Raw genomic sequence first — 21,347 nt, 5'->3', positions numbered from 1 at the left:
GATCAAAATGTTAAAAAACAATAGCGTTCTTTGATTTGATGGCAATCTATAATTGACAACCTATAACAGATGCAAAGGGATCAACAATTTCTTTATCCAAACGTTCAAGACAAAATAAAAAATAAGAAAAAAATATATATAATTATCCTTCCTCTTCATTGAATGCAACACTCCGCACAGCCAATTACTTACCTGGTTGTATGCGAGCCAATGAGAAACATCCAAGGGAAGGCGCATGACAGACGGGAAGACGGAAATTGAAGACAGGTGAGTTGAGCTTCTGCTACCTGCCTACCATTTATGTGAAGATCGTGGGCAAATATTAGATAAACTTTAAAACATAAACTTTGATCCGGGATTCTTTTGTTGTGCATTACTCTAGGCTCGGTATATTCTGTAATTCATATTTGTGTTGTTGTAACGTGTTAAGGGACCCAAACAGAAGTTGTTTTATTCATTTTGTTTTCATTATCTAGAATTGTTTTTAATTTTGCCCTATAATGGAAAATCTTTGTCAGTCGGGCTCAAAAAGAAAGACACACATGCATTCATATAGAATGTTCTTTTTATTCGACAAATATGATTCTAAAATAATTATTGATAGTAGAGGAGACAAGTCTTTGTGGGGTTAATGGCAGAGATTTATTTATTTATTTCCTATTAAAGAGTCTGTTTTATATATATTTTTTTTTGTTTCCAAGAAAATAGCAACGAATTTTCATATTTGCAATACGATTGATGTGAAAACATTCACGTTATAACAGGTGTTTTTTTTTGCCATAAGCTTCTGTTTTCATCAGGGAATAAAAGTTATTTTACATGTTGCTAGTGGGTTCAAACTCGGTTGCTGTACATAACATCTTAATCAGCTTTAAGTCCTTCATAAACGGAGACATACACTCATTGAATAGCTTACTCTATTGCATTGTGACACAAACGTGAAATTTCCACTTTTCAGTTTCACATGATTGATCCCTAGAAACAATAAGTTTAAATGTATGTACAGGCCTTCATTTGAACTCGATATAAGAATCAGCGGTGTCAGAGCTTTGTCAAGATATTTGTTGTGGCTGTAAACAGGAGGAAGAAGTGCATGGGAGGAGATGAGTGAGAAATGAGCTTTGCTTTATTGCTTAGCGTGAAAGCCATGCCAGCTCAAGCAGCCTCACCCATAGAAAAAAGTGACTTTGTTGTTGTCAATTCGCTGTGGGGTCGTTTTATTTTGACCCGTGTGTGTTTGTACTTGTGTGTATTGGTGGTGCGGGGGCTCAGTCACAGCATTTCCTCTTCTCCACATGCAGCAGTCTATTGCAACGGGGGCACGTGTGGTGTGCATCCTTGAATTTTTTTAACACCAGAGGAAGGAAGCACAAGCAGCACACACACAACCTGCAAGACACACAGACACGGACAGACATTTAGATTGGTTGGGGGCTGAAGGAAAAAAAAAAATACAGACTGCAGAGGATGAGGAGTAAATCATTGAGCGTGCACTCGCAGGCACACTCTCGCTGAAACTAAAAACGGAATATCCACCTTTACTGTGTTTAATTTGAAATTATTTGTTGGTTCATGCTTGGAGCACTACTGCCAGTTTGCAGTTTGCTAGATCAGGGGTGTCAAACTTTTTTTTGGCGGGCTGCATTGTAGTCACAGCTTCTTTTGGAGGGCCATCATCCAAATAAATATATGAGCACCTCATATTATATACAGTAAAAACTACAAAACAAACATTTTCAAATCATACGAGTAAAAACTGGTCAAATATAAAAAAAAAAAAAGATATTAAAAGTGAAGACAATTTGCAATTCTAGTAATGACACAAATTTCATGCACAATTTGTCTTCGCGGGCCACATAAAATCACGTGGTGGGCCGTACCTGGCCCCCGGGCCTTTAGTTTGACACCTGTGTGATGCCAATTTTCCAATGCGTCAACGATTTTACGTGATTTTACATACTTGAACAGCACTACATGGCCAATAGAGACACATTTGTGTACGCAGAAGTCACTCACCCAAGGCACAAGAATAGTAGAGCCATAAGCCAGGCATACGTCCCTGGTTTGTAAGAGACGTTGGTCATGACTTGCTGCTGGCAGGACGGGCATGTTGACATGCCAGAAGTATAGCCCAGTGATGTGTCGTAGCTCCTAAAGGTCTTTTTGCCATCGCCATCAAAACCCGAGCTTAAGCCTCCGCCTCCGCTCGTGTACACTGACGGAGAGGACACGTGATGTGACCGTGGTTTGCAATAATATTGACAACTTTTTTTTAGCACTGATGCTACGTTTTAAATAAATTTGATTTGTGGTTCTTTTGTTACCTGGTATGTTAGGTGAGACAGTCTCTGTGGCGACAGGGTTGAATGGAGTATGCACATGGTAGACTTTGACCTTGTCTCCTCCAACCTGCTCAACTAAAGCAGAAAAAGAAACCACCTTGAGGACAAATGATGGCAATGATCATGATGATGAGCGTACCTGGAATCGTGTAGGGAGGAGGATTTTTCACATCTGAAGCCATTGTGCTATAACAGAAAGAAGAGAAAATTAGTCTGAAACTTCTATATTTTGTAATTCTGCTTCCTGCCTCTAGAGGGCGTAATAGCCTGAGCGGTGGAGCACGTGTCATGCTTGGGATGTTTCCACGCTGCTGCATTGTGTGCATGTTTGCTGTCAGCAGTCTGGACCAGGGCAACGCCCGGGTGTAGTCGTCGCTTAGCATGCTTCCTTTTGGGTGTGGCTAGCCTTTAGCACGCTAACCAATTGTCTTTAATTGTGTTTCGCACTTTTACGTACAAAAATAAACACGGCTGCAGCAGGAAACAGATAAAGGTCATCATGGTGTAGTTTGCATAGACACTGAAGTTATGTCTCAAAATGGAAGATATTTAATCATCATTTATCTGCGCAGTAGCCAAAACAGCTATCATCATTTAGTTATCATCATAAGGCGACCTATATTCCTGTCATCGGGCCTCACTGCTGGAATGCAAATATGTACTTGTAAAAAAATGTAACCAATGTACGCTACCCGAGATGTAAGAATGGAAAGTTTTTTCGAGTTAACTACGAGTAGCTTGCCTACGTTAATTACATACATTGAAAACAACAAAAACATGTCCACATGTTGAGTGTTTATCAAAATAAACAAATGGCTGAGCTTAAAGTCTCTCAAACACTGCTTTATTGTCATTGCTTCTCATGCTCACACATATTCCGCTAAAGGAATGTGGCCGAACGACATGCTTTTTCGTACAGATGGAAGGGTGCGCCAAACCAAATGTCGGTGACTAACGTGCTGGCTTAAATGTGTGCGGGATTGATTTCATTGCTCTGATCGATATCATTGATATCATTGCGAATATGGATTTCAGTTGTCTTTCTTTCTTTGTGTGGCCCAATCCTTAAAGCGCCTAATCTTTTATCAAGTATTCATGTGGACATTTGTAGTGGTCCACACTAAAACTAAAAACCCACTACAAGCAGTAGAAGTAGGGAAAGTGGAAATTAACCATATTTGTATTTATTTATTAGTGTCTGTAAAAAAATAAATAAATAAATAAAAATCACATGAGCAATAGGCAAGGCATTTATGGTTATTTTAGTATACCAAAACTAATTAAATAACTAGAACTGAACTTGAAATAATATTTTAGCAAAAGTGTCCTTTTTCTCCTTGGCAATTAGTTTAACACATGAGAATTTATGGTGAAAAAAATAAAATGAACAAAACAAAGCCACCATGAAATTTTTTCACGTCGGAAAAATCTCAACTGCACCACATCAAAGTTCCAATACAGAGTCAGAGAAACTTGAGTTAAAATGTGAATGAGTTGTTTAATAAAAATAGCTCTTAATCAGGTCAGTCTGCATTCTGCGGTCATGACAACAAGCGTCAGAAGTCCCTGCCCTGCTCACGTCACCTCGCCACTCACAGGCATCAAACCTGAGCCAAAGGTGTGGTTGGACCGCATGTGGCATCTGTGCTGGTCTAACCAGACTGAAGGAGGAATGTTCTTCATCCTCAGACCTCCTTTAATCAGCTCACAAAGGAGCAGCGGGCGCGGGTAATTACCTCATTAAAAGTTTGACGTCGCACGGCTGAACTTCCGAGCTTAGCAGAGGTATCCCATTATGGCAAGATTTGAGTTTTTGCATTTTGACTAATGATATAAAAAGCTAAAAATGCTCAGTGGCGAATCACAAAATTTACAAGTTAGAAATTCCACTATAGGAAATTCTACAACTTGGATATTGCATCTGTGCATTTCTTCTAGAAGCAAAAATTTTTTTCAGTGTGGGACTTTCATCACACAAAACAGCAAACATGTTTTTGGTGAATCAATAACCTTCACTACGAGAGCCTAAAATAAACATCAGTCATGTGTATTTGTGAATATTTGACAAATCCCCTTAAAAGTACATTTTGATTTGTCTGAACAATTATAATAATGAGGAAATGTATTTATATTTCAAGAAGGCCTCTGTACTAAATAAAAGGGAGTGCCAATTCATGCCTAGCAATTGTCTTAAGCCACTTATTGCATTTCAGAACATTCTGCCCCTGTATGACAATAATGCTTCCATTCTTTGACAGTGTGAACACAACGACTGTGTGCCAGTTTTAAGTTATGGCTGCACCTTGGGAACACAATAACTTTGTTTGTATTGCCACTACCCTACAAGTTACGGGAAAAAATATTTCATCATCGCATCAGCTGCAAAAATTCTGATTGGTATGCCTGATAAAAAAAAAAGAAAAAAAAAACAGTCTGCTAATCCATACCTGCTCGCCTTAAATCTTTCCTTGACTTTTTTCTCGTCACTATTGAAGTGAAATTGGAATATAATTAGCCGCCTCGCGTTCAAGCAGTAAATCTGAGACAAAAAAAGAACCATTTAATTTCCTAATCCACTTTATGAATCCAATTTTGTATCTAAAAAAACAAAAATATTGTTTTACATCTTTTTTTTAATCATGATTGCAAAGTGAAATTTGGACAAAATTAGGTACAAATTTTACATTTACAGAGAAACAAACCATCTTGAACCTGTTAATTTTGTTTACTGTTCCAAACTATTTTATTTTGCATACGTTGCTATTTATTGACATCCCGCAGGTCGTGCCTACCAAACGAACAATATTAAAACCCCTTCCAAGCTAATAATCAATTCCCCTTCATTTCAATGTCGGTAAAGAGAGAACAATCCATGGGTGAGAGTCTCACCTGTTTCAGGTGCTGGCCTCTATGTGCAAAGATCAGAGCGAGCTGCAGCCACTACTGCAGCTTTCGACGGTCCAGACGCAACACCACTGCCGGTTGGAGCCGTGTCACCTGTACCTCTAAACCCCGAAACCACGCCCACAAGCCCCGCCCTCTTCATCAGGACGCCGATTCCCGCTAGGCGTAACTGAAAGATTGCCACTTTGTTCTTTGTCGCTCGCAGATTATTGAAGGAGTGTGTGTATGTGTCACCCACTAAAAGGGAGCCAAACCTGTTCCTGCTCCTGCTGAGGTTTGCTGTGAAACGCATCGACTAACTCGGCGGATTTGAAGCTCTTTGGGCCTTAAAACGTGACCTTGGGGGTCACGAAATAATACTGGATGATGCAACATCTGGGGGGGGGAAAAAAAAAAACATATCCCTCGAGACAGTTGAAGGAAATATAATTAAGTAGTCTGAATTTTGACTGTCATTTTTAAGGTAGTGGCACTTCCCCTGGACATTTCCCGTGGAAAAGTACGTGATCGGAATGTCGATCAATGTCTTTTAATTACTGAAATCAGGATGTGTCGTGTAGCATCGCCGCACCCTTTTCTTAAAAGGGAAAGTCAAGTCCAATGATCTAAATGTATACACAAATTAGCTGCCCATTCTTCTTCTTTGTCTGCTTTTACAAAGCTCCAAACTTTACGATATGGAGTGACTCCAACATAAACAGAGGAAAAGCTCAATTTATGTATTTACGTCCACTAGCAGGGGTATATTTGGAATGTCATAAGAAAGGAAGGGTAGAGGTGTGGCAAATATGTTTAAAAGAATGAAGCGCATCTGTCAACATAATATTCTGGAAAAGAAAAAAAAAAAAATGAGGGAGATGGGAGTGACCTTGACCATTGGGTTAGTTTTGAATATTTATACTAAATCAGCTGTACCATCTAAAAAATTGACGTGCAGAAATTTAGTCCAGTATTCCCCAATTAAGTGAAGTTGGGTAATTTCCTGTAGCACACAGGTCTGACATTAAAAATGTGTTTTGGAAATTAAAGATGTGGTTTCGACCAGCTTAAAATAGAACAGCATCTTGTTTAGTGTTGGTTTTAAGTGGACCCAAACACAAAGCGAGCGAGCCAACGGGAAGTTTTCATTTCACTCAAAGATGTCTGGTCGCTATGATGAGATAAGAACAATAATTAGTTGGCAATCCAAAACAAACATCGCACGCCAGCATGGGCAGAAGTGAGATCAGCTGAATTGGAACAGTTTACAGAAATTCTTGAGTATTTGTCAAAATACGCTGGGCTGATTATACCTTGCTGTGATTTTTTTACAGTCATAAAGGGCCTCAAGTAAGCCAAACACAATAAAAAAAAAAAAAATCAGGATGACGTCAATTGAAATCAGACATAAAAGTGCTTCTTGGGAGTAGATTACCTGGGAAAGATTTTGACCTGCAGCAACACTGCGAGGAATGTCAAAAGTTACCAATGACTCATCTTCTACACGTCGCTAAAGACGCTCGTAGCCTGTAAAACTCGATATACATGTGACAGGTTCCCCTCTCCAATACTGCATTTCTCGACACATTCTTGTAAAGGTTCTTCAACAAATGCATTTATTGTGATGTCGCTCTGTGACTTTCCCCGGGCTTCGTTTTGCCGTGCGTCTGTCATAGCATCTCTCCTCCAAATACGTGTTCGGATTGCACGCCTGTTCCACCGCATTTTTGCAACCATTTGTCATCGGATCAGCATGTACAGAACCGAGCCACCTTTTTATTCCTGTTTTGGAATTTTATAAGCGCTGCAAACTCAAGCCTGGAGCTTTCACCGGGGTGTTGATATTTTTAGTCATGTTATGTTTATTTGCTAAATTTGATTAGCTGCAGGAAAAAAAACACACAAGTAAGCCATGTAGGGAAAGGTGTGAGAGGGTGTTGCCTGCGCATGATGTCAAATGGGTGAGGTGGTGGTGGTATGTGCGTGTCTGTTTCGACGGGCCTGATGAGCGACATTCCAAGCAGTAGAGACATCCTCACAACATTGTACATTATATTATTGTTGCATTGTCAAGTGTTGAAATACACATGCAGGTTGACCTTTCCATTTTTTTTTTCTTGGGGGTTCATAACATGCTTGCAAAAAAAAAATCCAGTAAATAAAAACCTGAAAATAAATTACAAAATAAATAGTAAATTAAATAAATAAAAGGTAAATAAATAAATAAATGTAAAAAATCGATCAATCAATCAATAAATAAAATGATGCAAGCTTACTTTTAATTTAACCTCACATCCAGACTCAAGAAGTGCCTGAGGACAATATTTATGAGAAATGAGTGAAACTGTTTACACCAAATATTTTGATGTTAATCTGGATTCAAAAGCTGTGGAGGCAGATGGCTTGTTTAGGTCGGACTCGGTTTGGTGAATGAGATGACATAGCGATTAAAACAAAAAGATAACTCTGGGCGCAACTATTTATAAAAAAAAAAAAAAAAATATTTACTAACCGACACAATCTAGAGTTGTATCTAAAATTAAGATATTCAATTTTGACTTGCACTTTTCAGAACAGTGTTTAAGTATTTATTTTTATCAGTGTAGGCAAAAAAATATGACCTCCTGTTAAAATATTCTAGTATGATTCAGTGAATCATATTAGCACAATATTAAATATATTGTGGCGTGTTTGATCTCATTAAAATTGTTTTACAAACTTTAATGAGCCAATACAGTTTTTATACTTTGCCAAAAGTGTTGTCAGAGCAGGAAGGTGGAAAGACTTCATCATATTTTGATGCTTTTTTTTTTTTTTTTTATTAGATCTACACAATTAATATAGTTCCACTCCAAATTATTCAACAAATAAGATTTATTTACAAAGGTTACAAAATGTGTTAATTCTGTGCATAAAGATGCACTAGAACATGTTGCTGCTTACAGAATTTTAGTCGAATGTCCCTCGGACAGCGGTGGCGAGAAGGCAGTAAATTAGGGACACACACACAAGGTGGGTGGAGTCACGAATGCGAAAAATAGACTCTGACTCAGCAGGTATATAAACTCTGAGTGGAGAGAAGTACACTCTTCCAAAAGACTCGCATAAACACTTCTGCTAAGGCGACTTGATTGTGAATGTCCACTAATTTAAACTTTTCAACATTATTATTCATAATTTTCTTTGTTCGAGCAAAATCATGTGCTACCTTGTGTACTCTGTATATTTTGCAAGCATCAAAGTCATGACGTCAGAAGAATCAAAATGCGTCAATAAAATGTGTCACCTTTGTGTAATGCATTTTTGTAATTATATCTGGAGTTTGACGAGCCATTCCTGTTTTTTTGTTTTTATTCATTTCCACTGTCATTAATTTTCATCAAGTATCATTTCAGCTTTTGTACAAGAGAACTTTTTTTTTTTTAATTAGTCAAAAACAGCCAAAATGTCACTCATTTCATTAAACAGAGACACACACACACACACAGGAATACTGTACATGCATCCGCCACGCAAGCCTGTGACCATCTGACCCCACGTGACCTGTCTGCGGTAAATCAAAACGACAGGTGCCAACATATTTGTTCTCGAGATTGGCGAACCTGCTGGATGTCATTATGCAAATAATTTACAATGTTTCAAATGTCTTTCGGTATGCGTGTAATCCACAAAGCATTGCATTCCATTTTTTTTCAAGTAGAGTACAGTCAAATATTGATCCTTTCTTTCTCTTCTTTTCTGTAATCAGAGGCCATTTTCATTTTTTTTACGCATCTCCAAAGGCCCTCGAAAATGTCAGCATAACATATCATGCAAAAAAATCTAACAAAGCTTTATTATTCATCACATAAAGAACAGTGGGAGAACATGCCACACAAAAATGTCCAATCTTCACTCATCAGCTGTTTGTGTAGACTGTGCATCGGGGTGATCATGATCAGTAAATCGGCGTGTCCTGAAATAGTTCTCGATTTCTTCCAGAGATCTTCCTCGGGTCTCTGGGACGCACAAGGCGGTGAAGAGCAGACACAGGACGCACACCACAGTGAAAAAACAGTACGGCACGTATAGACCGTAAGTGTCTGCCAGGTGAGTGAAGGCGTCTGTGAGCGCGAAGGCCGTCAACCAGCTGGCAGCCACGCACAAACCCGAGGCCACGCCCCTGACGGCCAGAGGCAACACCTCTGACATGAGCAGCCACGTGATTGGGCCCCATCCCATGGCGTATCCTAGGAGACAAACAAAAGGCTTGCATAGATGGCTTTCAATAGGAGATTTTTTTCATCACTCACCAAATATAAATACGACGACGCTGATAAGTGGAACAACTGTTTGATTGCTCGCCAGCTGAGCGGCGTCATGGTGGAGGTTGCGCTCCATCATTGCAGTGAAGTTGGGAGGGGCGGGCCCCGGTGGTTTTGGTGTGTCGTGGGAAATCATGGTCAGAGTCAGCATGGATAAGAACATCAGAGAGCTGGAGGTGTACAGCAGAGCTTTGCGCCCTGCCTTGTCCATCAAAATGGCTGCCAAGCTGACAGAAACAAGGCGAACCAATCCGACGATTGCCGCATCGTATCTGACACAGCGAACAGAGACAGTGACTAATTATGTCAAAAATTGTCAGCAATTAACGATAATGATACGTGTTGCGCAATGAGCGAACAAGTCGGGCGGCATTTCACACCTGGGCTCCAGTGAGACATTGCTCTGAGAAAAGATGGGCTCCAAGTAGACAAGAACGGGGCTGATGCCAGTCAGCTGCTGCAGGAAACGCATCACGACGGAGATGAGGATGGGCCGGTAGTAGACGGGCTTGGTCAGCTGGGAGCATGTGACCCGTTTCTGCAGACTGATGCTGTGCTGAAATGAAAAAGCACGTCGTGAGAATCTGCGAGTTGCTATCATACACTGTGACCCAGTCCAACTTTATTCTGGTCAAGTTCTAACTTCTTCATAGTGTTCTTCTCACCTTGATGGCATCAAGCTCGCTCTGTATGTCATAGTCGGCTCCTCTCAGCCAGTGGAGGGCCCGCTCGGCCTGCTCCTCTCTGCCCAGGGAGAGGAGCCTTCTGGGGGAGTAGGGCATGAAGACGAGCAGCACTACCATCAGCAATGCCGGGATGCATCCTACCACTGCAAGCCATCGCCACGGTAACACCAGACCTGTACATCATATCATCAGACATATGCTAAAGTGAGAGAACAGCAAGGTGTGCCAAATCTGCATTCAAAAGTTCTCAAAAGGTCAAATTAAGTTGACCTGCAGGTTCTAGTGCATTTTAGGTTCACCCTCAAATTCTAGCCAAAAAACAAATATCCCATAGTTTACATGTTTGAAACAATATAAATTCATTCATTCATAGTGATTAATGTAAACGTCAACCTAAAGCGTATAGCGCCAGCGCTCCGAACACCGCAGTAACCTGAGGGCAGGTTCCCAGAGCTCCTCTCAATGATTTGTGCGAGATCTCTGAAATGTAAACCTGGAAAAAAAGCAAAAAAATGTAAAGAATGACCTTTTATTGAAGTTTTTTCTGTCCACAAAATACATTCCATCATTATTAAGAAACGGGGGAAAAAAAGCAAATGTTTTATCATAAAGGGATAAAAAAAATGTAACCATGGCAACCCACAGGAATGGAAGCCGCTGTGACCCCTCCGGCGACACCTGTGAGGAAGCGGCCAAAGTGGAGCATCCACAATTCCACAGCCCCTCCCAACAACAGGTAACTGAAATGCACACATTCAGAATGAAATCAGTTGCCATGACGACCAACAAATGTATTCAATCTTGCAGCAACAATTTACTATCTTTTAAAATATAATTTAATATCTGACCCAATAGCAGAAGGGACGGCTGACACCATAATGCTCAGCTTTCTGCCAATCAGGTCATTGAGCAGCATAGCTCCGAACCCGCCGAAGGCCACTCCCAGCATGTAGACTGAGCCGAACCAGGCTGCCTGGGAGGTGTCCATCCTTAGCCGGGGGTCCGCATCAGGACCCTGGAGCACTGGCAGGACGGGAGACGGGTAGACCAGGGAGTAGCCAAAATTGAAATTCCCCAATACGGCCGCAAAAACAGCCAGGAGCAGTTTGAATTTGTTGAACTGGATTGGAGAGCGGCGATTAAATGAATTAAAATGTGTCCGAAATTCAAACTTCTTGAAATGTACTACAGTAAAAGTAGTTGTATTTTTAGTAGGGGTAAGTTTTGTATCTCTTACCGTAGGTGCCTCACTTGAGTGGAGTAGAGGTCTTTCTTCATCCATATCAGCACAGGACTGCAGTAGCCTTCAAGAAAAATGACAAAGTGGCCAAGATAGTCTGTTTTTTTTCTTTCAAATCAGTCATGCTTACAAAAAAAGGAACCTGTGAAGGATGTGTGGTGCAGGAATGTCCCGTTTGAAGAAATGAACATCCTGGCTGCTGGTAAAGCAGCCAGCATGAAATTGAAAGTGGGAAGTGGATCGCCACTAGACTTTTGTAAATGACCAACTGGAATATTTCTGGTGGTGAAAATTACTCGGTCATCAAAATCCGACTCAGTGTAAATCCTTTTGTCCTTTAGGTTTACTGACTGTTGTCCCATCTGTCATTTCTTTCTTTCTTTTTCTATAGACAAACAAGAGTTTGTGCAGGAATGTGGGAATTGTTGATGATGGCACTCAAAATGAAAATGAAAGCAGAAGATAAGTTCCCTTGTTGAGTCAGGAGACAAAAAGTACAGTTGCTATAGTCACAAAATACTGTAAAGAGTTTCAATCCTCTCCCCTTGCTGCATAGATTGAGAATGCTTTTCGACCCATATTCCAAAAACATCCATGTAAGGTTAAATTGCCCATAGGTTTGAATGTGAGTGTGAATAGTTGTTTATCTGAGTGGCCTACGCTTGCTTCAATATGTTGAATAGATTTGCTGTAAATTGCTTAAGATGAGTCTCATAAGAGTTGGAACATGCCTATTATTACTGTCCACATTAAAAAGTGCATTAAGAGGATTATTAAATTCCACAAAACATGAGTTTTAATTATTTAATTTCTTCATCCATAAGGAAAGTGTTTTTAAATGGCATGTCTATGGTTATTCGTAACATACTCAGTGACAACAGTTGTTTATCACCTCCTGTGTGGGCATGTTAGCTTAAAACTACAATACCCATCATTCATTGCGAATAACGGACATTTTTGGTCCAGCACGCGACCCTTACAAAAGCGTCACGAGTCACGGGAATGATGGTCTCGGGCAACTAAGGTTAAAGATGGCTCAATTTATTCGTTTATTTCAATTTGTAAAGTAACACCGTAATTGTTGGAGGTTCCAGCGCCCGCCATGGCTAACATTACGAAGAAAGTGTCGTGGTCCAGCCGAACTGATGAGTCCGGTGCCATGGGGGAAGCGACGCCGCTGCTGAACGGCGCCGAGAAACGTCAACATTCCAGAGAGGTCCGTACTGCGAAGCTAGCATGCTAAGCTAACAGCTGATTGAAGTACATGTTTTCTTAATGAATAATCGTAAAAATACTGCAAATAATGTTTGCCAAGATATAGTATCTGCAAACCAAATGTTCGTCATATCGGTGCATGTTGTTTGTTTCTCCTTTTTTTATCCTCCAAGTTAATTGAAGAAAAACGTGGTATTGACAGTGTCAAACAATTTTGTCCGGTTAAAAAAAGTTTTGCTGTAAAAAAAATAAAATTGTACAATCGGAGGAGTTGAGAGCATTACTGAAATTAATCTTTCATTGAATTAGTTGATTAATTGTCGACAGTAAATTTATTTATTCATCTGCTACCGTCATTGTAAGTCAGCTGTTCCATTTACGTCGCAACACTGGAAAATGAGCCGTACTTCCACCAGAACTATTCATGTCACACTTTGTCCTCACTCAAGGTGGAAACGCACGCAACTCATTCTTATTTCAGTATTTTGTATTTTCCACTGTCATTTAGACTCTGCTTCATTACTGCAGCTAAATAAATAATTTCACAGTGTTATTAAAGGCAGTAATAAAGGACCAGTACAGAAGAAAATGCAGTCCTCATGATGTTTATATTCACAAAGCACTCATTGACAAATGTATTTCTTCTTTGTGTTCATGCTCTGTAGCCTGGAGGAGGTTCTGTATTTCAAATAGGAAGACTCAGTAATGTGGATTTAGAAGAGGAGGTCACATCAGATGAGGTAAAGTGTCACTTTGGGATACTTCCTTAAGGGTGATGTCTCTCCCACTCTTTTTATGGCGTCACGTAATGTTATACATCCGTTCCCTCAATATATTAAATAGAAACGTAGTATGGGGACGTTCCTATTTTGTGAATGGAACATACGAAATCTATCAAAGTAGCATAAAATTTGCCTTGTTTATAGAAATTCAATCAAGGTTGAAAAGTTGTAACTGTAAATATACAAGAACCCATCTGCGGGTCACATGACTGTCCTGAGGCTTGACACCATCACAATTGTTTCCCTGAAGATACTGCAGATAATAGATTCATGTGATTTTTTTTACTAACGTCATGCTTCTCTCATCAATCTAATCTTTTTTTTTTCCCCCTCTTGCAGGAGTCCCATCGAGGTCATCCCAAAGAAATCCCTCATAATGAGAAGTTACTATCACTCAAATTTGAGGTAAAATTCTCTTGGAAAAACTTTGCAATCATCATCCGTAAGATTAATTTGCTTGTGCAAAAAGGTTACAACTTTTTTATTTTTTATTTCTCGGTATGTTTAGAGTCTTGACTACGATAACATTGAGAACCAGCTGTTTTTGGAGGAGGAGAGGCGCATGAGTTATCTGGTGAGTGGGTTGGTGTCACACACACACACATGCACAATCAAATATATTCACTTATGCTTATTTCTAGTGAATAAAGGTTACATTCCTTTTCCTACCTCATTGTTTTAGGGTTTTCGCTGTTTGGAGATCAGTCGCTGGGTGGTCTGCGGCCTGATCGGCTTCCTGACGGGCCTCATTGCTTGTTTTATTGATATTGTGGTGGAGCAGCTGGCTGGATTCAAATACCAAGTTGTCAAAGAAAGTATCCTTGATACATTTCAATAAACTCAGTTGATAGGTAAACATGATGAGAGGCACTTCTCAACATCTTTCCTTGACCGTTGACCTTCGTAGATATTGAGAGGTTTACAGAGGTGGGCGGACTGTCGCTTTCTCTCATCCTCTGGGCTGTCTTAAACTCCGCCTTTGTCATGGTGGGAGCAATCATTGTTGCCTTTTTTGAGGTAAGAGCAAGATTAAAAATTAGTGAAAAAATGATCACTACTCATCAGTCCCTTTTCCATCTACTATTTGAAGCCTATTGCAGCAGGAAGTGGTATCCCGCAAATAAAGTGTTACCTAAATGGAGTCAAGGTTCCTAGAGTGGTTCGACTCAAGGTAGCGACACATACTTGGGATAACTAATTAATAGAAAGCACAAATTGCATGATTAAATATTGTGTGTTCTTTGTCAGACACTAGTGGTGAAAGTGTGTGGTGTTATTTGCTCAGTCGTGGGTGGACTCGCTGTTGGAAAGGTAAGAAACATTTAAAATCCTTATCTAAATACGAGACATTTTATTTCAATGTTAATTTTTTTTTTGTATTTCGTTGGCTATATGGCAATGCCCGACCTTTTTTTTTTAGGAAGGTCCTATGATTCATTCTGGTGCAGTTGTAGCTGCAGGAGTGTCTCAGGGCAGGAGCACCTCCTTAAAAAGAGACTTTAAGGTCAGTGTTTGGTGTGTGTTATTGTAACACCATGCCCATCCTTTTTTTGTTTTAATTATAGTGCGCGGTGAAAATATTTTGGTGCCTGTTTGCAGATCTTCGAATACTTCCGCAGAGACACGGAAAAACGAGATTTTGTTTCTGCCGGAGCTGCCGCTGGAGTCTCGGCTGCTTTTGGAGCCCCAGTTGGTAAAAATCAACATCAAAATGGAGTTGGGCAATATTAAACAGCCGCAAGGAGTTTAGTGAGAACCGGTAGAGCCACAGTTAAACCATAACGAGCCTGGTAGAAGGTTCAACGCAAAGGCGTGTGCCTATTAAGAAATTACACCATTTCGATATGTCAAAATCGCAGATACATTTTTTTGGGGTCAACAGGTGGCGTGCTTTTCTCCCTTGAAGAAGGTGCTTCTTTCTGGAACCAGATGCTCACATGGAGGATAGTAAGTCACAGAGATCAGGATTTCCTAGTAGTAACAGTAACTGACCTTTTTGACCTTTCCTTTTCATCCGCAGTTTTTTGCATCCATGATCTCCACCTTCACCCTGAACTTCTTCCTCAGCATCTACCACAAAAACCCGGGTGACCTTTCCAACCCCGGTCTCATCAACTTTGGACGATTTGAGAACGAGGTAAGCACCTAAATGTTTTTTTAAGCCCAATGTCAAATCTGTATGAATGACACCATAACATTTTGTTTTCTCAGAGCGTGGCCTATTACCTCTATGAAATTCCCTTATTCATTGCCATGGGTGCTATCGGTAAAAAAAATATTATTTCTGCATGCATCCTCTCAACAATCAGTTTGATTGCTATGTGGAGTGCAAAGAAAAAAAAACTCATTTTCCCAATGCAGGTGGACTTCTAGGAGCTCTGTTCAACGTTCTCAACTACTGGCTGACTATCTTCAGGATAAGGTGAAGGCTGGCCAAGGGCGAACAGTATTGCATTCGTCACCGCCAAAGTGTCATATGTCTTTTGTGTCTGCCAGAAATAATACAAAATATGTGCGCAAGCATCATCGGGTGTCATGTGACTAAAGTGTAAAAATAGTCACAGTGTCGAAACAGGTATGATTGCTTTGAGAGGTGTGAGAGAACTTTGAATATTTTCTCCGTTCTCGTCGGACCAATCATTCAAACTCACGTTAAATAGAAGTCAGCATACACCTACTTTGGTTTTAAAAACACGTTTGTCATCGAAATATTTTGCTGGTGATGACGGATGAGCGTGAAAATATTCTTTACTAAAACCACAACATGATGTTGCGTGCGTGTCAGGTACGTCCATCGACCTTGTCTACAAGTGATGGAGGCCATGTTGGTAGCTGCCGTGACGGCGATAGTGGCGTTCACCATGATTTACTTCTCCGACGACTGTCAACCTCTTGATCCCGAACACGCGGAGGAGTATCCTCTGCAGGTACACACACACACACACACACACAATTTTAGGGACATATAAAGACTTGAAAAATAAGTATTGCATATGCGTCAGCTTCCCTTTTTAGTCCGTCTTGTTTCGTGCCAGCCTATGAGGAAGTAAGCACACATATGTGTCCTTGATCCAATGTTCCATCCCAAATACTACTCAGAAATGAAGCTTTTCTTTTCTTGTCTTTGCAGCTGTTCTGTGCCGATGGGGAATATAACGCCATGGCAACAGCCTTCTTCAACACTCCAGAGAGAAGTGTCCGGAGCCTTTTCCACAACCAGCCGGGTAAATATTTGTGATTCCACAAGCAGAAGGGAAAAAAAAAAAAAGCCTGTTGGTTATTCCCATCTCTCCTTTACAGGATCTTACAATCCTCTCACGTTGGGCTTGTTCACTCTCACATACTTCTTCCTGGCTTGTTGGACGTACGGCCTCACCGTGTCCGCTGGAGTCTTCATCCCATCTCTGCTTATCGGAGCCGCCTGGGGAAGGCTGTGCGGAATTTCGCTATCCGCCATCTCGGCCACCGGATCGGTATGTCTGGAAAGAACTTGCACAAATACCTGGATTCTAACAGTCACGTGTGTGTTCAGATCTGGGCTGATCCTGGTAAATATGCCTTGATCGGAGCCGCAGCTCAGTTAGGTGAGTTGATTTAACTTCTAATGGACGCCAGCTCTTCGCTGGATTTACACTGGTGTCCAATGTGAAATAATAATCGTGTGTTGTGCGTGCAGGCGGCATTGTGAGAATGACTCTCAGTTTGACCGTCATCATGGTGGAGGCCACGGGAAACGTCACGTATGGACTTCCCATCATGCTAGTCTTGATGACGGCTAAGATTGTTGGAGACTACTTTGTGGAGGTACGCAATAATATTAGCATTGTTTTCAAGTCATTTTGGCTTCTGTTGTATAGCGTTAAAATGAAATCACACAGATAATGGAATATTCCGTCTTTTTCCGTCAGGGTTTGTATGACATCCACATTAAGCTGCAGAGCATTCCCTTCCTGCATTGGGAAGCTCCTGCCACCTCACACTGGCTAACAGCTCGGTAACATTCTCTTACTATACTGGAGAAAAGCATAAGTTCACCAGTGCTAAATAATCTCCCCTAACTTTTGTCAAATATTTTTCAGGGAAGTGATGAGTTCTCCCGTCACCTGCCTGAACAAGGTAGAAAAGGTGGGAACCATCGTGGACATCCTGAGCAACACATCGACCAATCACAATGGTTTCCCCGTGGTGGTGCTGCAAGGTGAATCCGGCGAAGAGGTTAGTCGCTTGTGACTCATCATCCAAATATTTCCAATCTGACTGCGAGCTTTTCATTTGACTTCTTCTCTTCCGTTCAGCCAGCAAAGCTCTGCGGACTCATCCTTCGCTCACAGCTCATCGTTCTCCTCAAGCACAAGGTGAGTGGAAGGAGGAACGCATTTGACCGTCGCTAGACCCCCCTCGCTCTTTGCTCGCAGGTGTTTGTGGAGCTGGCTCGGTCGCGGCTGACCCAGAGGAAGCTCCAACTGAAGGACTTCAGAGATGCCTACCCGCGCTTCCCCCCTATCCAAAGCATCCACGTCTCTCAAGATGAGCGAGAGTGTATGCTGGACCTTTCGGAGTTCATGAACCCAACGCCCTACACCGTTCCACAGGTAATACACAAGAACGCTCAGCTGTTTGTTGGTATAAGTGGATGTAGTGGTCATTTTGACAGTGATGATTTGTTTGCAGGAAACATCTCTTCCTCGCGTGTTCAAGCTGGTCAGAGCGCTGGGCCTGAGGCACCTGGTTGTGGTGGATGATGAGAACAGGGTAAGCATGGACAATTGTCTCCAGTTTCAAGCACAAAATCTAAGATTCCATTTTTATTTGTGTTAGTCTGCATGGTACATGTTACAAAAGAAAAAAATATATATATTATTCTTCAATTTTTTTAGCAGTTGTCACTCACACCATAAAGCGCTTTACTGCCACCTATTGGATGATAATATGACACTATCCTGTCGATTTAACCACAGTTTCACATTTACTATTCAGCAATTTTTTATTTTATTTTTTTACATAGGAGAATATTTTTACAAGCATCTAAAGTTTTACACCAGCCACTAAACTAAGAGACTAAGAGGGAGGAATTTACTGTCCTCTGGCATTATTGTTTGGCCTTGGTGGTTTGTATCCCCCCCCCCCCCCCTCCTTGCTAAATGCATCCGTGGCACTGCCTCAACTGCTTGTTCTCTTCACTCTGCAGGTGGTTGGACTGGTGACCAGGAAAGACTTGGCTCGATATCACCTGGGCAAACATGGACTGGAGGAACTTCAGCTGGCCCAGACATAGTGTACACAAACACACTCATACACACGCATGCAAAAACAGTGCCATAGAACTTTGCCGTAGCCCGACGATGACAAGTGCCTAATGTGATGGTCAAGGAGGATTACCATGACAACCAAACACATCTCCAGGCAGGGGCTCCTTCACCAAAGAGCCCAGTTTGTCTTTCCTCCACTCTATGTGAAAATCATACTGTAACTTCCTCGATACATGCGCTTTGTTGTTGTCATCTGTCCCAAACCACCTTGTTTGTATTTTCTAGTTCTGGTCCAATAACATTTGTTTCACGGGAAATCGTCATAATCAAGACATATCTTGACAGGTGGCGATGAAGTTGTTGTAATGCAAACCAATTAGAGTTGAATGCTTTTGTGCACTACATTAATTTTAGATGTTGCAATTGAAAGGTAAAACGGTACTAAAAAGTAGTCGTTAATTTCATGTTTTTCCTCCGCGTTCACAATGTTCTGTTGTTTTGCACTGAGAGAATTGTGTTATTTATTCTTTGTTTTAGTTTTAACAGAATATGCATGAGGAAAACAGAAGACATGGCTTTCCCGCACAACCTGTCCAGTATGTTTTTTTAAAGAAAAGTGAAGTAGCAGATGATTTGCCCCTTTTCTGTCTTTGCTAGAAATCAGGTACGCCCTCCTTCCTCTATTTATCCGTTTCTCTATTTTTCAACATTTACTGTCTGGGGGAGAGGAAAAAAAAAAAATCAACTTTACAATGGGATATACATTTTTATCATCAAAAAAATGTTTGCACTGTGGCTACTACTGAAAAAAAAAAAGTGTGACATGGGAAGCTCAAAACGAATGTAAGCAAAGATTCTAACCCTATCTATTGATATCATGTGGAATACAAAAATTCATATTTTGGGATTTTTATCCCGTTTAGTCACTGTTACACTCTTTATTTTTACGCTTTCTTTTGTTTTTGTGTTGTACAGTTCTCCATGTAGAAAATAAAGCCCGTGTTCTATTTTATAACAATTGAATTAATTCATAAAATAAATGATATATTGTGAATATATTTCACGCACAACACTTGTATCAATTCAGGCAGCTGTGGGAGCTTTTTTTTTTTTTTTCTTTTTCACGGCCTTTAAACATCACAACCTTCCTGGGTGTAGCTCCAGACTATCCCTTTATGACCACATTGCACTTTAATTGCTTCTTCCAGATAACACAGTGTGCAACGAGTCTCATGTGGTCCGTGGATGAGACTGTTCTACAACATGATATTGACGCAACTACTTAAGATCAATGCAACTTTGGTTGATGACTATAAGTATTAATAATACACATTGTATTATCATGTGCTGTTTGCAAATGTAAACAGACATTTTGGAAGCTTCATGCTCTGGAGCATGAAGGCGCTTGTGTGGTAAACTGACGTTCAACGTGATGCTCACAAGGCGTGGTAAGTGTGACGCTTCTCACTTTGTCTCTAACCAGAGTCGCCACTAGATGGCGACAAATAGCCAAACTATTTGCACGTTCAAACTTGAGTAGGGTCATACGTCATTTTTTTAAGAACCAAATTCATGCTTATGAACAGATATGTAAATAATTGTAATTGAAGAAAATAAAATGGAACATTTTCTTGATTACTGTTAAATAAATCCTTGCTGTTGTGACAGCAAATTGGTCAAACTGAAAGCAATACAAACTTGACCTCTCACATTTTCCCTCTTTTTGCCCATTTTTTGCCTTCCCTGTGCTTTGGATAATTTTGGTCATTTGTGCTAATTTTGTGAGTAATAGACCACTAAATTAATCAATTCCCAGCGGGAATTCTAATTCAGCTTTTTATTTTTGGTGCTATTTTGTTAATACTAACACGCTGAATTTACTATTTGTAATCCTTCTCTCCAGGTCAAGCATGAGACTTATAATGCCAAGCGCTATAGAAAATGAATATATACAGTTCAGTTTGTTTTATTTTCTTGATACAAGCAATGGCGGGTTTCGCCCCGCGTTGGTACTTAAACAGTTTTGTCCCGTTTGACGAAGAAAATTGTGATAATGCACAGTTAAAGCCCCAGAGTCCTTTCCACTGACACACTCTTTATGACACCATCCAGGCGGCGGGGTTCAGCCACACATTTTTATAGATGGGCCCCCCACCTGGGACCACTACCGCCTTTGATTTATATTTCCATAAAGCAATAGGAATATAATAGCTTTATGCTCGGCTCGCTTTAAAACAGACAGGAGAGAGAGACTCACTGCTGCCACTGGCAGGCCGATTGATGGAGTGAGGCCGTTCTATCACATTCATTTTGGTTGTCGTTAACCATTTTAAGATATTGGTTTAGCTCATAGTGGTTTTAAAGCGACGTTTTCATTGGTGGAATCTGCCTTGGGTTTTTTGATTCAGTGCTAGGTTTATGTTTGCTCTGCACTTCACAGTGCTGTTGTATTTCGACCACTAACGAGGTTTTTCCTCGTTTGTGTTGTTTTACAGGGTGCGACATCCTGATAAAGCTGAAATCCGCAGGGTGCTTTTTAACAGAATTTGGTAGAGGAATGAAGCTTGAGCCACATATTGGACTTTTGTCTGGGTCTGAGGTAAGCGTGTGCACATCTTAGCATAAGATTGTTTTTAAGGCAGCACA

At 40.6% G+C, this 21,347-nt stretch overlaps 3 protein-coding genes and 1 long non-coding RNA gene across 4 annotated transcripts; 2 read left to right on the top strand and 2 right to left on the bottom strand.

Annotated features, from left to right (window-relative positions):
* Window positions 1–623: 623 nt before the first annotated feature.
* si:ch211-157c3.4 (uncharacterized protein LOC561592 homolog) lies at window positions 624–5,364 on the bottom strand. The gene is made up of 5 exons (XM_037256502.1): window positions 5,232–5,364; window positions 2,482–2,528; window positions 2,325–2,417; window positions 2,017–2,215; window positions 624–1,389 (listed from the first exon to the last, which is right to left on the bottom strand). The coding sequence occupies exons 2-5, from the start codon at window positions 2,522–2,524 to the stop codon at window positions 1,269–1,271; spliced, it is 456 nt and encodes a 151-aa protein (XP_037112397.1). The 5' UTR covers window positions 2,525–2,528; window positions 5,232–5,364; the 3' UTR covers window positions 624–1,268.
* A 3,197-nt stretch (window positions 5,365–8,561) lies between these two features.
* slc2a6 (solute carrier family 2 member 6) lies at window positions 8,562–11,664 on the bottom strand. The gene is made up of 9 exons (XM_037256334.1): window positions 11,598–11,664; window positions 11,453–11,519; window positions 11,064–11,335; window positions 10,859–10,955; window positions 10,609–10,708; window positions 10,195–10,388; window positions 9,910–10,085; window positions 9,518–9,801; window positions 8,562–9,454 (listed from the first exon to the last, which is right to left on the bottom strand). The coding sequence occupies exons 2-9, from the start codon at window positions 11,495–11,497 to the stop codon at window positions 9,117–9,119; spliced, it is 1,506 nt and encodes a 501-aa protein (XP_037112229.1). The 5' UTR covers window positions 11,498–11,519; window positions 11,598–11,664; the 3' UTR covers window positions 8,562–9,116.
* A 98-nt stretch (window positions 11,665–11,762) lies between these two features.
* clcn7 (chloride channel 7) lies at window positions 11,763–19,759 on the top strand. The gene is made up of 25 exons (XM_037256333.1): window positions 11,763–12,671; window positions 13,336–13,410; window positions 13,792–13,857; window positions 13,961–14,026; window positions 14,135–14,267; window positions 14,360–14,469; window positions 14,543–14,623; window positions 14,701–14,763; window positions 14,873–14,956; window positions 15,052–15,145; window positions 15,335–15,399; window positions 15,473–15,589; window positions 15,664–15,718; window positions 15,814–15,874; window positions 16,238–16,379; window positions 16,583–16,676; window positions 16,753–16,925; window positions 16,985–17,036; window positions 17,129–17,256; window positions 17,361–17,446; window positions 17,532–17,667; window positions 17,748–17,807; window positions 17,868–18,044; window positions 18,124–18,204; window positions 18,641–19,759. Exons 1-25 carry the CDS (start codon window positions 12,558–12,560, stop codon window positions 18,725–18,727), a joined length of 2,400 nt encoding a protein of 799 aa, XP_037112228.1. The 5' UTR covers window positions 11,763–12,557; the 3' UTR covers window positions 18,728–19,759.
* On the top strand, window positions 12,678–13,260 carry LOC119125651. Its single transcript, XR_005098509.1, has 2 exons — window positions 12,678–12,871; window positions 12,939–13,260. It is a non-coding gene; the product is annotated as an uncharacterized LOC119125651 (long non-coding RNA).
* Window positions 19,760–21,347: the final 1,588 nt, after the last annotated feature.

The sequence above is a fragment of the Syngnathus acus genome, chromosome 8, assembly GCF_901709675.1.
Source record: "Syngnathus acus chromosome 8, fSynAcu1.2, whole genome shotgun sequence".
Classification (NCBI taxonomy): domain Eukaryota; kingdom Metazoa; phylum Chordata; class Actinopteri; order Syngnathiformes; family Syngnathidae; genus Syngnathus; species Syngnathus acus.
Note: the sequence above shows the minus strand (reverse complement) of the source record. Positions and strands in the feature narration are given on the sequence as shown.